The sequence below is a fragment of the Lolium rigidum genome, chromosome 3, assembly GCF_022539505.1.
Source record: "Lolium rigidum isolate FL_2022 chromosome 3, APGP_CSIRO_Lrig_0.1, whole genome shotgun sequence".
Lineage (NCBI taxonomy): Eukaryota > Viridiplantae > Streptophyta > Magnoliopsida > Poales > Poaceae > Lolium > Lolium rigidum.
Genome location: NC_061510.1, coordinates 400,429,529 through 400,443,797, shown reverse-complemented (window position 1 = coordinate 400,443,797; position 14,269 = coordinate 400,429,529). Strand labels below are relative to the sequence as shown.

At 43.9% G+C, this 14,269-nt stretch overlaps 1 protein-coding gene across 1 annotated transcript; it reads right to left on the bottom strand.

Moving 5' to 3' along the window:
- Positions 1-374: 374 nt before the first annotated feature.
- Positions 375-1,754, bottom strand: LOC124700922 (BTB/POZ and MATH domain-containing protein 1-like). The gene has a single exon (XM_047232981.1). The coding sequence runs from the start codon at positions 1,690-1,692 to the stop codon at positions 619-621; it is 1,074 nt and encodes a 357-aa protein (XP_047088937.1). The 5' UTR covers positions 1,693-1,754; the 3' UTR covers positions 375-618.
- Positions 1,755-14,269: the final 12,515 nt, after the last annotated feature.

The window sequence follows — 14,269 nt, the reverse complement described above, 5'->3', positions numbered from 1 at the left end:
CATTCCGCTGATTTGACTGAGAGAACGCCCTATTGGGACACGTGGAATACTGTAGTAGGTAACCCACGCAACGGTCTGTCTTTAAAATTTCAGACCGTTCACATCTCTTTCTTTATCCCAATCTCCTTACCTTTCCTTCACATCACAAAAAATCCTAGTAGATGGCAACCGTTGCATATGTCTCACTAGATGCCCCTGCTGTGTTGTTTTATTTTCAAGATAACACAACCGTGACAGTGTGAATGGCAATCCTAGTATTTATCATGTTATATCCTATGGATAACATTTTTGTTGTGTTTGATCCTGTACTTCATTTCTCATGGATGCGAGCATGCTAATGTGTACCATCTGGGTACCTGATGCTCAACAGAGTGTGCACACAACAAAAAAAAGTTTTGTTAGTTGCGGCAAAATCAACAACCTGGTGAATACAAAATTCAACACTGAATCAAACATTTGCAGGCTGAGTTTTTCAGAGTAAATTTCACGCCATTCGCATCACTTGAGAACTAACCTAGCGCCATTGAGCTGATCGCCCCTACGAGGAGTTGGTATGGGATATTGAGCGAATAGTGGCACGCAATTCATATAATTTAGCGAATTTACCAATGCAGCAGCTCATGCTTTACGGAACTGTCTTCTCTTCTCCAACGCGTCCACTACGAGGGATGGGCAAGTCACAATCAGATCCTTGAAGCCTTGGGTTGCCACCACGGCATCCATTGCATCCGACATCTCAATAAATTCAAGGCACGCATCCTTAAGCTTGCCACAGCTATGTTGGTCAGCTAAAGCCAGTGTGGCTGCCACATTGTCCACGTTCAGATGCTCGCAGAGGATGCTTTGGCAAACCAGCTTGAGCCTCTCCATGGCATATCTGTCAGCAGCCACTAGTAGAAGACGGATCATTTCAGTGTTGTCATCTCCCTCAAGGTGCTTGCGAGGCAGAGAATCGGTATAGATGAAATGGAGCAGTGCCCTGAAAACAGCAGGCTGCATGTCCTCGATGGTTATGCGGCTCCCCTTCCTCGCCTCCCTCATCGGCCCGTAGAGCTCCACTTTGAAAACAGGCGACCGCATGGCGAGAACGAACCGATGCGCTTCGACAGTCTCTCCTCCGACACTGAAGCTGACGTCGAACCCCTCTTTTTCTTCCAGCAGCCTGCCGACATGCTCAGCCATGTCGGATGGTGGCATGTCGATTTTTGGGAACAATCTGGCTTCAGTTACGTGTGGCTTTTTGACAACAGTGATAATGCATTTGATTGTGAGGCGATCATCCCTAAGGTATGCAGATTCCTCGATCTCACTTCGCCTTTTGAACTTACCAGTCAGTGGAGCAAATCCACTAATAGCCCCCAAACTGAAAATTCTAGGCCCTGTTTTATGCACTGAAGACGACAAGCCGGTGCACTGGTCCATCAGCCTCAGGTCGCAGGACGCCCGGACTTCAGTGTTCTTGCTCCAAAGCTCGAGATAAACTGAGATGTAATCTTGGCATGCTTCGCCGTTGCCATCAGGGTAAAAGCGGATGGCCCAGTCTTGGCCGCCGACAGTGAAGATCCCGGACCGTATGTAGCTCTTGGGGCCGTTGCCCATGCCCCTATGCTTGCTGTAGCCCAAGATATGGAACACATGTTTGCCTTGGGCCACCTCCGGAGTGCACGTAGACACCGTATTACATGCCTCCATCTACTTACCAGGAGTAAGATTGCTGGCCGGAGGAGACAGAATCGACGCGACTGCAACGGCGCGGCGCGTGCAAATCTGATGGTGTGAAACAAAAGCCCATTAATCCCCAGAGCCGAAGGAAAGAGAGGGAAAGAGAGCAAGAGATGGGCGAGTCAATCGAACCTTCAGATCTCAGATGGTGACCGGAGATGGCTGCGGCGGCGGTGGCGGCGGCATCGAAGCCGGAATGGAGCCGCCTCTACTTTCTTTCACCTTTTGGGGGAGGAAGAAGACGCAAGGGGCCCTGGAGTTCATGGGCCTGGGTTTTGCTCTGCTTGGTACCCAGACTGTGTTTTTGTTTTTCTTGAGGGTTACCCAGATGGACATGGCTTCATTGACTTGATGCGTCAACATCCACCATCCATCTCTTATCCAACGCTCCGGATTGCTTCTGATTTTGAACTAAAAACTAAACCTACTCGGAATTTTTTGAAAAATATCTAGTAAATCATGCATGTTTCAATTTGTTTTTTTTTTTTGAGCATTCCATTAGAATCAAAGGTTTGTGATTAAATAGGTTTTAATTTAAATAGTGCTAAAAAACGTAAAAAGCTATTTAATCACAAAGCTAGTCATTCAAATGGGATGAAACATTTACAGGTTTCGAAACGAGACATTTACACTTGATTGAAATTTTTCATTTTTTAAAAGTACTTTTAGTTTGAAATCGGAGTCAATCTGAAACAATGGTTCTGAGATAGATGGTGGACGCTGACATCAAGTCATGGTGAGACTTGGAAGTAAGGCTGGACACGAGCCAACTTGGTCAAGGCTCGGTGCGAGCCGCGATTCAGCTCGCTCATTTTTGGCTCGGCTCGGTCTGGCTCGTTGTGCCGCCGAGCTGAGAAAACAGGCTTAGCCCGAGCTAGCCACAAACTCGGTGCAGCTCGGGCAAGCTCGCGAGCCTGGCTGGGGTAGGTCACTGCCAGGTGGGTCCTACGGCTGGAGCAGCAAGACGAGCACGGTGGAGCCTCCATCTTGATGACCCTCATCGCCGGTGAGACGTGGATCAAGGCGGCGCTGCGCCTGCTCTGCCGCAAGGAGGCAGGGAAGAAAAAGATTTGGAAATCCATGGCATCATGGAAGGAGACGGTGGGTTTCGCAGCGGAGAGACCGCACGCGAGGAAGGAGAGCGCGGGAGTGAGCTAGGACGCTGTGGCCTCGTCCTATAACGCCGGCGCTGGCGATATCCTGGGGCGGCGGCGCGTAAGGGTGTTGACGCGTAAAGCACACACCCGTTGGGAACCCCAAGTGGAAGGTGTGATGCGTACAACAGCAAGTTTTCCTCAGTAAGAAACCAAGGTTTATCGAACCAGTAGGAGTCAAGGGCCACGTGAAGGTTGTTGGTGACGGAGTGTAGTGCGGCGCAACACCAGGGATTCCGGCGCCAACGTGGAACCTGCACAATGATACGTCTCAAACGTATCTATAATTTCTTATGTTCCATGCTACTTTTATGATGATACTCACATGTTTTATACACATTATATGTCATTATTATGCATTTTCCGGCACTAACCTATTGACGAGATGCCGAAGAGCCGCTTGTCGTCGCCGTTTTTGGTTTCGTAAATCATACAAAGGAAATATTCTCGAATTGGACGAAATCAACGCCTAGGGTCTTATTTTTCCACGAAGATTCCGAAGACCGAAAGGGAAACGGCGTGGGCGACGGGGCGCCGCCACACTAGGGCCGCGCGGCCTAAGGGGGGCCCGCGCCGCCCTAGTGTGTGGGGCCCTTGTCAGCCCTCCGACTCCGCCCTTCCGCCTACTTAAAGCCTTCATCGCGAAACCCCCAGTACCGAGAGCCACGATACGGAAAACCTTACTGGGACGCCGCCGCCGCCAATCCCATCTCTGGGGATTCAGGAGATCGCTTCGCACTCCCGCCGGAGAGGGGAATCATCTCCCCGAGGTCTCTTCATCGCCATGATCGCCTCCGGATCGATGTGTGAGTAGTCCACCCTCGGACTATGGGTCCATAACAGTAGCTAGATGGTTGTCTTCTCCTCATTGTGCTATCATGTTAGATCTTGTGAGCTGCCTATCATGATCAAGATCATCTATTTGTAATGCTACATGTTGTGTTTGTTGGGATCCATTGAATATTGAATACTATGTCAAGTTGATTATCATCTATCATATATGTTGTTTATGTTCTTGCATGCTCTCCGTTGCTAGTAGAGGCTCTGGCCAAGTTGATACTTGTAACTCCAAGAGGGAGTATTTATGCTCGATAGTGGGTTCATGCCTCCGTTGAATCTGGGGGAGTGACAGCAACCTCTAAGGTTGTGGATGTGTCGTTGCCACTAGGGATAAAACATCGATGCTTTATCTAAGGATATTTGTGTTGATTACATTACGCACCATACTTAATGCAATTGTCTCGTTGTTTGCAACTTAATACCTGGAAGGGGTTCTGATGATAACCTCGAAGGTGGACTTTTTAGGCATAGATGCATGCCGGATGGCGGTCTATGTACTTTGTCGTAATGCCCCGATTAAATCTCATAGTACTCATCATGATATATGTATGTGCATTGTTATGCCTTCTTTATTTGTCAATTTCCCAACCGTAATTTGTTCACCCAACATGCTATTTATCTTATGGGAGAGACACCACTAGTGAACTCGTGGACCTCGGTCCATTCTTTACATCTGAAATACAATCTACCGCAATACTTGTTCTTTACTCGTTCTTCGCAAACAAACATCATCTTCCACACTATACATCTAATCCTTTGTTTACAGCAAGTTCCAAGTGAGATTGACAACCTCACCGTTACGCTGAGGCAAAGTACTTTGATTGTGTTGTGCAGGTTCCACGTTGGCGCCGAATCCCCGGTGTTGCGCCGCACTACACTCCGTCACCAACGACCTTCACGTGATCCTTGACTCCTACCGGTTCGATAAACCTTGGTTTCTTACTCGAGGGAAACTTGCCGCTACACGCATCACACCTTCCACTTGGGGTTCCCAACGGCGTGTGCTTACGCGTATCAAGCTAAATTTCGGCGCCGTTGTCGGTGAGATCAAGACACGCCGCAAGGGGAGTCTCCCACATCCAATCTCTTTACTTTGTTTTTGTCTTGCTTTACTTTATTTTATTTACTGCTTTGTTTGCTCTTATATCAAAAACACACAAAAATTAGTTGCTAGTTTTACTTTATTTACTGTCTTGTTCTCTATATCGAAAACACAAAAAAATTAGTTACTTGCATTTACTTTATTTAGTTTGGTTTATTTACTACTGCTAAAATGGGTACTGTTGAGAATACTAAGTTATGTGACTTCACTAGCACAAATAATAATCATTTCTTATGCACACCTATTGCTCCACCTCGCTACTACGTTAGCACTCTTTGAAATTAAACCTCGCTTTATCGAATCTTGTTATGAGAGAGCAATTTTCTCGGTGTTAGTTCTGATGATGTTGCTGCCCATCTTAATAATTTTGTTGAACTATGTGAAATGCAAAAGTATAAGGATGTAGATGGTGACATTATAAAATTGAAATTGTTTCCTTTCTCCTTAAGAGGAAGAGCTAAAGATTGGTTGCTATCTTTGCCTAGAAATAGTATTGATTCATGGACTAAATGTAAGGATGCTTTTATTGGTAGATATTATCCTCCCGCTAAAATTATATCTTTGAGAAGTAGCATAATGAATTTTAAGCAATTAGATAATGAACATGTTGCTCAAGAATGGGAGAGAATGAAATCTTTGGTGAAGAATTGCCCTACCCATGGACTAACTACTTGGATGATCATCCAAACCTTTTATGCAGGATCTGAATTTTTCTTCACGGAACCTATTGGATTCAGCTGCTGGAGGTACCTTTATGTCCATTACTTTGGGGGCGGCAACAAAGCTTCTTGATGATATGATGATAAATTACTCTGAATGACACACTCGAAAGGGCTCCACAAGGTAAGAAGGTAAATTCTCGTTGAAGAAACCTCCTCCTTGAGTGATAAGATTGATGCTATTATGTCTATGCTTGTGAATGGTAGATCTAATGTTGATCCTAATAATGTTTCTTTAGCTTCATTGGTTTCCCAAGAAGAACATGTTGATGTGAATTTCATTAAAAGTAATAATTTCAACAACAATGCTTATAGGAATAATTCTGGTAACAACTATAGGCCATATCCTTCGCTAATGGTAATGGTTATGGTAATTCTTATGGGAATTCTTACAACAATAATAGGAATGTACCCCCTGGTCTTGAAGCCATGCTTAAAGAATTTATTAGTACACAAACCGCTTTTAACAAATCTGTTGAGGAAAAGCTTGGTAAAATTGATATTCTTGCTTCTAAGGTTGATAGACTTGTCTCTGATGTTGATCTTTTAAAATTGAAAGTTATGCCTAATAAGGATATTGATAATAAAATTGTTACTACAGCAAACGCCATCCAAGTTCGAATTAATGAAAATATTAGATTGATGGCTGAATTGCATGCTAGGTGGGAAAGAGAAGAAAACGAAAACTTGCTAAAGAGAATAATGTAGCTAAAGTTTGGACTATTACCACCACTAGTAATGATAATGCTTCACATGTTGCTACACCCCCTACTATCAATGGTAAAATAATTGGTGTTGGCAATGTTTCTACTCCTAGTGCAAAGCGTGCAAAATTGCCTCGAAACCGCTAAAACCGCTGAAACCGCTAGTGATAAAGCTCGCTGAAATTTTTCAAAATGTTGGGGACAATGATTCCATTGCTGTAGATCATAATGGTTTAGATTTTGATGATTGTCATATCTCTGAAGTTATAAAGTTCTTACAAAAACTTGCTAAAAGTCCCAATGCTAGTGCTATAAAATTGGCCTTTACAAAACATATTACAAATGCTCTCATAAAAGCTAGAGAGGAGAAACTAAAACTTGAAACCTCTATTCCAAGGAAGTTGGAAGATGGTTGGGAGCCCATCATTAAGATGAGGGTCAATGATTTTGATTGTAATGCTTTATGTGATCTTGGTGCAAGTATTTCTGTTATGCCTAAGAAACTCTATGATATGCTTGAACCACCATTGAGAAATTGTTATTTGGATGTTAATCTTGCTGATAATGCTCTAAAGAAACCTTTGGGGAGGATTGATAATGTTCGTATTATGGTTAACAATAACCTTGTCCCCGTTGATTTTGTTGTCTTGGATATTGAATGCAATGCATCTTGTCCCATTATATTGGGAAGATCTTTTCTTCGAACTGTTGGTGCTACCATTGATATGAAGGAAGGTAATATTAAATATCAATTTCCTCTTAAGAAAGGTATGGAACACTTCCCTAGAAACAGAATGAAGTTACCTTATGATTCTATTATTAGAACAAATTATGATGTTGATGCTTCGTCTCTTGATGTTACTTGATTCACACTTTCTGCGTCTAGCTGAAAGGCGTTAAAGAAAAGCGCTTATGGGAGACAACCCATTATTTTACTTCTGCACTTTTGTTTTATATTTGAGTCTTGGAAGTTGTTACTACTGTAGCAACCTCTCCCTATCTTTATTTTATTGTATTGTTGTACCAAGTAAAGTCTTTGATAGTAAAGTCAATACTAGATTTGGATTACTGCGCAGAAACAGCATTTCTTGCTGTCACGAAATTGAGCCGCCCCGTCTGTAGGTGATGCGTGCAGTCGACAGGTCCGTTGGGAACCCCAAGAGGAAGGTGTGATGCGTACAGTAGCAAGTTTTCCCTCAGAAAGAAACCAAGGTTTATCGAACCAGGAGGAGCCAAGAAGCACGTCGAAGGTTGATGGCGGCGGGATGTAGTGCGGCGCAACACCAGGGATTCCGACGCCAACGTGGAACCTGCACAACACAATCACAGAACTTTGCCCCAACGTAACATCGAGGTTGTCAATCTCACCGGCTTGCTGTAACAAAGGATTAGATGTATAGTGTGGATGATAATTGTTTGCAGAAAACAGTAGAACAAGTATTGCAGTAGATTGTATTCGATGTAAAAGAATGGACCGGGGTCCACAGTTCACTAGAGGTGTCTCTCCCATAAGATAAATAGCATGTTGGGTGAACAAATTACAGTTGAGCAATTGACAAATAGAGAGGGCATGACCATGCACATACATGATATGATGAGTATAGTGAGATTTAATTGGGCATTACGACAAAGTACATAGACCGCTATCCGAGCATGCATCTATGCCTAAAAAGTCCACCTTCAGGTTATCATCCGAACCCCTTCCAGTATTAAGTTGCAAACAATGAACAATTGCATTAAGTATGGTGCGTAATGTAATCAATAACTACATCCTCGGACATAGCATCAATGTTTTATCCCTAGTGGCAACAACACATCCACAACCTTAGAACTTTCATCACTCGTCCTGCATTTAATGGAGGCATGAACCCACTATCGAGCATAAATACTCCCTCTTGGAGTTAAGAGTAAATACTTGGCCGGAGCCTCTACTAATAACGGAGAGCATGCAAGATCATAAACAACACATAGGTAATAGATTGATAATCAACATAACATAGTATTCTCTATCCATCGGATCCCAAGCAAACACAACATATAGCATTACGGATAGATGATCTTGATCATGTTAGGCAGCTCACAAGATTCGACAATGCAAGCACATAAGGAGAAGACGACCATCTAGCTACTGCTATGGACCCATAGTCCAGGGGTGAACTACTCACTCATCACTCCGGAGGCGACCATGGCGGTGAAGAGTCCTCCGGGAGTTGATTCCCCTCTCCGGCAGGGTGCCGGAGGCGATCTCCTGAATCCCCCGAGATGGGATTGGCGGCGGCGGCGTCTCTGGAACGTTTTCCGTATCGTGGCTCTCGGTACTGGGGGTTTCGCGACGAAGACTATATGTAGGCGGAAGGGCAGGTCAGGGGGCCACACGAGGGCCCCACATGCCAGGCCGGCGCGGCCAAGGCCCAGGCCGCGCCGCCCTAGTGTCTGGCCACCTCGTGGCCCCACTTCGTAAGTCCTCCGGTCTTCTGGAAGCTTCGTGGAAAAATAAGCCCCTGGGCGTTGATTTCGTCCAATTCCGAGAATATTTCCTTACTAGGATTTCTGAAACCAAAAACAGCAGTAAAACAAGAATCGGCTCTTCGGCATCTCGTTAAGAGGTTAGTGCCGGAAAATGCATAAATATGACATAAAGTATGCATAAAACATGTAGATATCATCAATAATGTGGCATGGAACATAAGAAATTATCGATACGTCGAAGACGTATCAGCATCCCCAAGCTTAGTTCCTGGTCGTCCCGAGCAGGTAAACGATAACAAAGATAATTTCTGGAGTGACATGCCATCATAACCTTGATCATACTATTGTAAGCATATGTAATGAATGCAGCGATCAAAAAAATGGTAATGATATGAGTAAACAAATGAATCATATAGCAAAGACTTTTCATGGATAGTACTTTCAAGACAAGCATCAATAAGTCTTGCATAAGAGTTAACTCATAACGAATGAACGCGAGTGAACACATGGATACGTACGCACGCATCTAGTGATCAACGCGTGGCTAACGTCGTTCGATCGTCCGTGAGAGTGGGTCAGTATTTTGATGTACTCACACACTGTTGTTTTTGTATTGTTGCTCCGCTGGTCTGTGCCCTGCATGGACAGAAAAGTTGAGGTGATGTGCGCTGAGCCGCTGATCCATGTGCTTCTCATCAGGTGATTGCAGTTTTTGTCGGCACAAGAACGATGGTTAAACATTTAGCTACCTCGTTTTTTCATGCTAATGGTCCGATGCACATCACTAAACATTCTTTTTGAGTTAAAAAAAAGGGAAATCTACTGGGAGGCGCCGCGTAGCTCGTCCTCCCTGCGACGCTTGACGATTAAAAAAGCGCATCGCGCCCTATGTGAACGGGCTGAACCTTATCTTGTTATTATTTCTCCCCCACCCTTGAGATTTCCTGGCCACACGCGATCCACCGTAGCTCCTGTACCAGGCCGCTTTGCGCCGCTCACTCGACTGCCTAGCCATGCGTCTCGCTCGCCTCTTCGCCATGTACTAGGTCGCCGACGGCAAACTGGGCCGCTCACTCATCCGTCCCGCCCTGCTCTCCCTCACCGCTTCGCCATGAACCGGGCCACCGACGGCAAACTACGCCGCTCAGTCCTCTGCCTTCCCTGCGGCTTCCTAGTCGCTCCGCCGTGCACTGGGGCCGAACACAGTCTCGCCACACGCGACCCGTTCCCGATCGCAGAACGCCAGAGCAAGCCCCACCTTATCCTATGACCGCCATGGGGAGCAGCGCGCGAGGCCGCCGCCGAGCACTACCGGGGATGACCGCCGCGAGAATCGCCGAGGGTGGCAACCGCGAGCACCGATGCAGGGAGGCCGCCGTCGGGCACCTCCATGGGAGGCCGCCGCGGGTGGCCGCCGCGAGCACCGCTGCAGGGAGGCCGCCGCAAGCACCGCTGCAAGGAGGCCACCGTCGGGCTCCTCCATGGGGAGGCCGCTGCGGGTGGCCGCCGCGAGCAACGCTGCTGGGAGGCCGCCGTCGGGCACCTCCATGGGGAGGCCGCCGTGGGTGGCCACCGTGAGGCCGTCGAGCATGCTACGGGAGTGGAAGCGTCGCCGTCGAGCACGCATAACAGAAGTCCACCGACGCTGAGGACGCAACATGGAGGCGACCATGAGGGGTGAGGCGAGGCTACTCTGCGTGCTGGGCCTGGTGCGGCTCGGTTTTGCCCCTGCGGAGTGCGGACGCGGTGGTGCTTGTCGGTAGGTCCGTGTCGGGGCTGCACGACGCTGCCGACGAACTGAATGTTCGTGGCGTCTCAGGGGGCCTCCGGTGCATCCATCATCTTCCTAACATGTTCGGTGGCTCTGAGCGACATCAAACTTGCGGACGCCATGACGAGTGGATTCTACACGATTTGGTACCAGTAAGGCAGTGTTGGATGTGATAACGCTGGTTGTAATCCTGGAGTAATTGATATATTAATTAGCCATAGCTGCCATTTTTACTGACTGCTCGATTAAACCTGGAGTAGTAATTGCTAGATTAATTAGTGGTAATTGCTAGATTAGGAGATCCTAGTAGCCATATTTACTAATTTTCAGAGTAGTTAAATCCTAATTGCCAGATTAAATCATGACCCCACCATGCATGCTGATCTGAGGCATGGGCGACCATGCATGCTCTCTTGGCCGGAGATGAATCTCTTGCACGCATATGCATAAAAAGTTAGTGCTTGTAGCAGCTTTTTTTGTTGTAACCTAGCGAACAACACAGTCAACAACGCTAGTCACGAGTACACACAAAGCGAGTCGGGTTAAAAACCAGATTCAACGCCGTTTGGTTGCCGTCTGTGAAGCCAGAATCTTAAAGCAAATCCAACGTTAAAAAAAGGGTGCACACCTACCCATGTGATCACCAAATCCACTCTCTAACTCATAAAGCAATAAATCAAAGTAAAGGTATTGAAGCAACACAAAGGAAGATTAAGTTTCAGCGGTTGCTTTCAACTTATAACATGTATATCTCATGGATATTGTCAATGTAAGTAATATAACAAGTGCAATATGCAAGTATGTAGGAATCAATGCACAGTTCACACAAGTGTTTGCTTCTTGAGGTGGAGAGAGATAGGTGAACTGACTCAACATAAAATTAAAAGAAAGGCCCTTCGCAGAGGGAAGCATTGATTGCTATATTTGTGCTAGAGCTTTGGTTTTGAAAACAAGAAACAATTTTGTCAACGGTAGTAATAAAGCATATGTGTTATGTAAATTATATCTTACAAGTTGCAAGCCTCATGCATAGTATACTAATAGTGCCCGCACCTTGTCCTAATTAGCTTGGATTACCGGGATTGTCATCGCAATACACATGTTTTAACCAAGTGTCACAAAGGGGTACCTCTATGCCGCCCGTACAAAGGTCTAAGGAGAAAGCTCGCATTGGATTTCTCGCTTTTGATTATTCTCAACTTAGACATCCATACCGGGACAACATAGACAACAGATAATGGACTCCTCTTTTATGCATAAGCATGTAGCAACAATTAATGTTCTCATATGAGATTGAGGATATATGTTCAAAACTGGAACTTCCACTATGGATCATGGCTTTAGTTAGCGGCCCAATGTTCTTCTCTAACATTATGCATGCTCTAACCATTAAATGAGTGGTAAATCTCCCTTACTTCAGACAAGACGGACATGCATAGCAACTCACATGATATTCAACAAATAGTAGTTGATGGCGTCCCCAGGAACATGGTTATCGCACAACAAGCAACTTAATAAGAGATAAAGTGCATAAGTACATATTCAATACCACAATAGTTTTTAGGCTATTTGTCCCATGAGCTATATATTGCAAAGATAAAGAATGGAAATTTTAAAGGTAGAACTCAAGCAATTTACTTTGGAATGGCGGAGAAATACCATGTAGTAGGTAGGTATGGTGGACACAAATGGCATAGTGGTTGGCTCAAGGATTTTGGATGCATGAGAAGTATTCCCTCTCGATACAAGGTTTAGGCTAGCAAGGTTATTTGAAACAAACACAAGGATGAACCGGTGCAGCAAAACTCACATAAAAGACATATTGTAAACATTATAAGACTCTACACCATCTTCCTTGTTGTTCAAACTCAATACTAGAAATTATCTAGACTTTAGAGAGACTAATTATGCAAACCAAAATTTAGCAAGCTCTATGTATTTCTTCATTAATGGGTGCAAAGTATATGATGCAAGAGCTTAAACATGAGCACAACAATTGCCAAGTATCAAATTATTCAAGACATTTTAGAATTACTACATGTAGCATTTCCCGATTCTAACCATATAACAATTTAACGAAGAAGATTCAACCTTCGCCATGAATACTATGAGTAAAGCCTAAGGACATATTTGTCCATATGAAACATCGGAGTGTGTCTCTCTCCCACACAATGAATGCTAGGATCCATTTTATTCAAACAAAACAAAAACAAAAACAAACCGACGCTCCAAGCAAAGCACATAAGATGTGATGGAATAAAAATATAGTTTCGTGAGGAGGAACCTCGATAATGTTGTCGATGAAGAAGGGGATGCCTTGGGCATCCCCAAGCTTAGACGCTTGAGTCTTCTTAAAATATGCAGGGGTGAACCACCGGGGCATCCCCAAGCTTAGAGCTTTCACTCTCCTTGATCATATTGTATCATCTCCCTCTCTTGATCCTTGAAAACTTCCTCCACACCAAACTCAAAACAACTCATTAGAGGGTTAGTGCACAATTAAAATTTACATGTTCAGAGGTGACATAATCATTCTTAACACTTCTGTACATTGCACAAAGCTACTGAAAGTCAATGGAATAGAAAAATCCATCAAGCATAGCAAAACAGGCAATGTGAAATATAAGGCAGAATCTGTCAAAACAGAACAGTTCGTAAAGACGAATTTTATTGAGGCACCAGACTTGCTCAGATGAAAATGCTCAAATTGAATGAAAGTTGCGTACATATCTGAGGATCACTCACGTAAACTGGCATAATTTTATGAGTTACCTACAGAGAATTAGGCCCAGATTCATGACAACAAAGAAATCTGTTTCTGCGCAGTAATCCAAATCTAGTATGAATCTTACTATCAACGACTTTACTTGGCACAACAATGCAAAAAACTAAGATAAGGAGAGTTTGCTACAGTACTAACAACTTCCAAGACTCAACAAAATAGTAGCAAAATAAAAACATGGGTTATCTCCCAAGAAGTGCTTTCTTTATAGCCATTAAGATGGGCTTAGTAAATTTAATGATGCACTCGCATAAGGATGAAAGTTGAAGCAAAGAGAGCATCAAAAAGCAAGTATGAAATAAATTTAAGCCTAATCCACTTCCTATGAAAAGGAATCTTGTAAATAAACAAGTCAATGAAGAACAAAGTGAATAGCATAGGAAGACAAAACAAGTGTAACTTCAAAAATTTCAGCATATAGAGAGGTGTTTTAGTAACATGAAAATTTCTACAACCATATTTTCCTCTCTCATAATAATTTCCAGTAGCATCATGAACAAACTCAACAATATAACTATCACATAAAGTCTTCTTATCATGAGTCTCATGCATAAAATAATTACTACTCCCAACATAAGCATAGTCATTCTTATTAATTGTAGTGGGAGAAAATTCAACAAAGTAGCTATCATTATTATTCTCATCACCATAATCATCAAATGTAGGAGGCATAGTATAATCATAATAAACTTTATCCTCAATAGTAGGTGGCAGCAAAATACCACTATCATCATAAATGGGAGGAAAAGTGTCATCAAAGTAAATTCTCTCCTCCATGCTTGGGGGACTAAAAATATCATGCTCATCAAAACAAGCTTCCCCAAGCTTAAATTCTTCCATAGCATTAGCAATAATAGTGTTCAAAGAGTTCATGCTAATAACATTGCTACAACTATTTTGCAAACAAAGTTCCATGGGTTTTTTAATTTTCTCTTCAAACACCTCATGTCCTAACTCAAGATAAATACTATAAAGATCTCTAATATTTTTGTTGTTTTCCATTAAG

Bases quoted from the DNA above. Each gene is read 5' to 3' on its own strand.
- LOC124700922 (XM_047232981.1), bottom strand. From the start codon at position 1,692: ATGGAGGCATGTAATACGGTGTCTACGTGCACTCCGGAGGTGGCCCAA.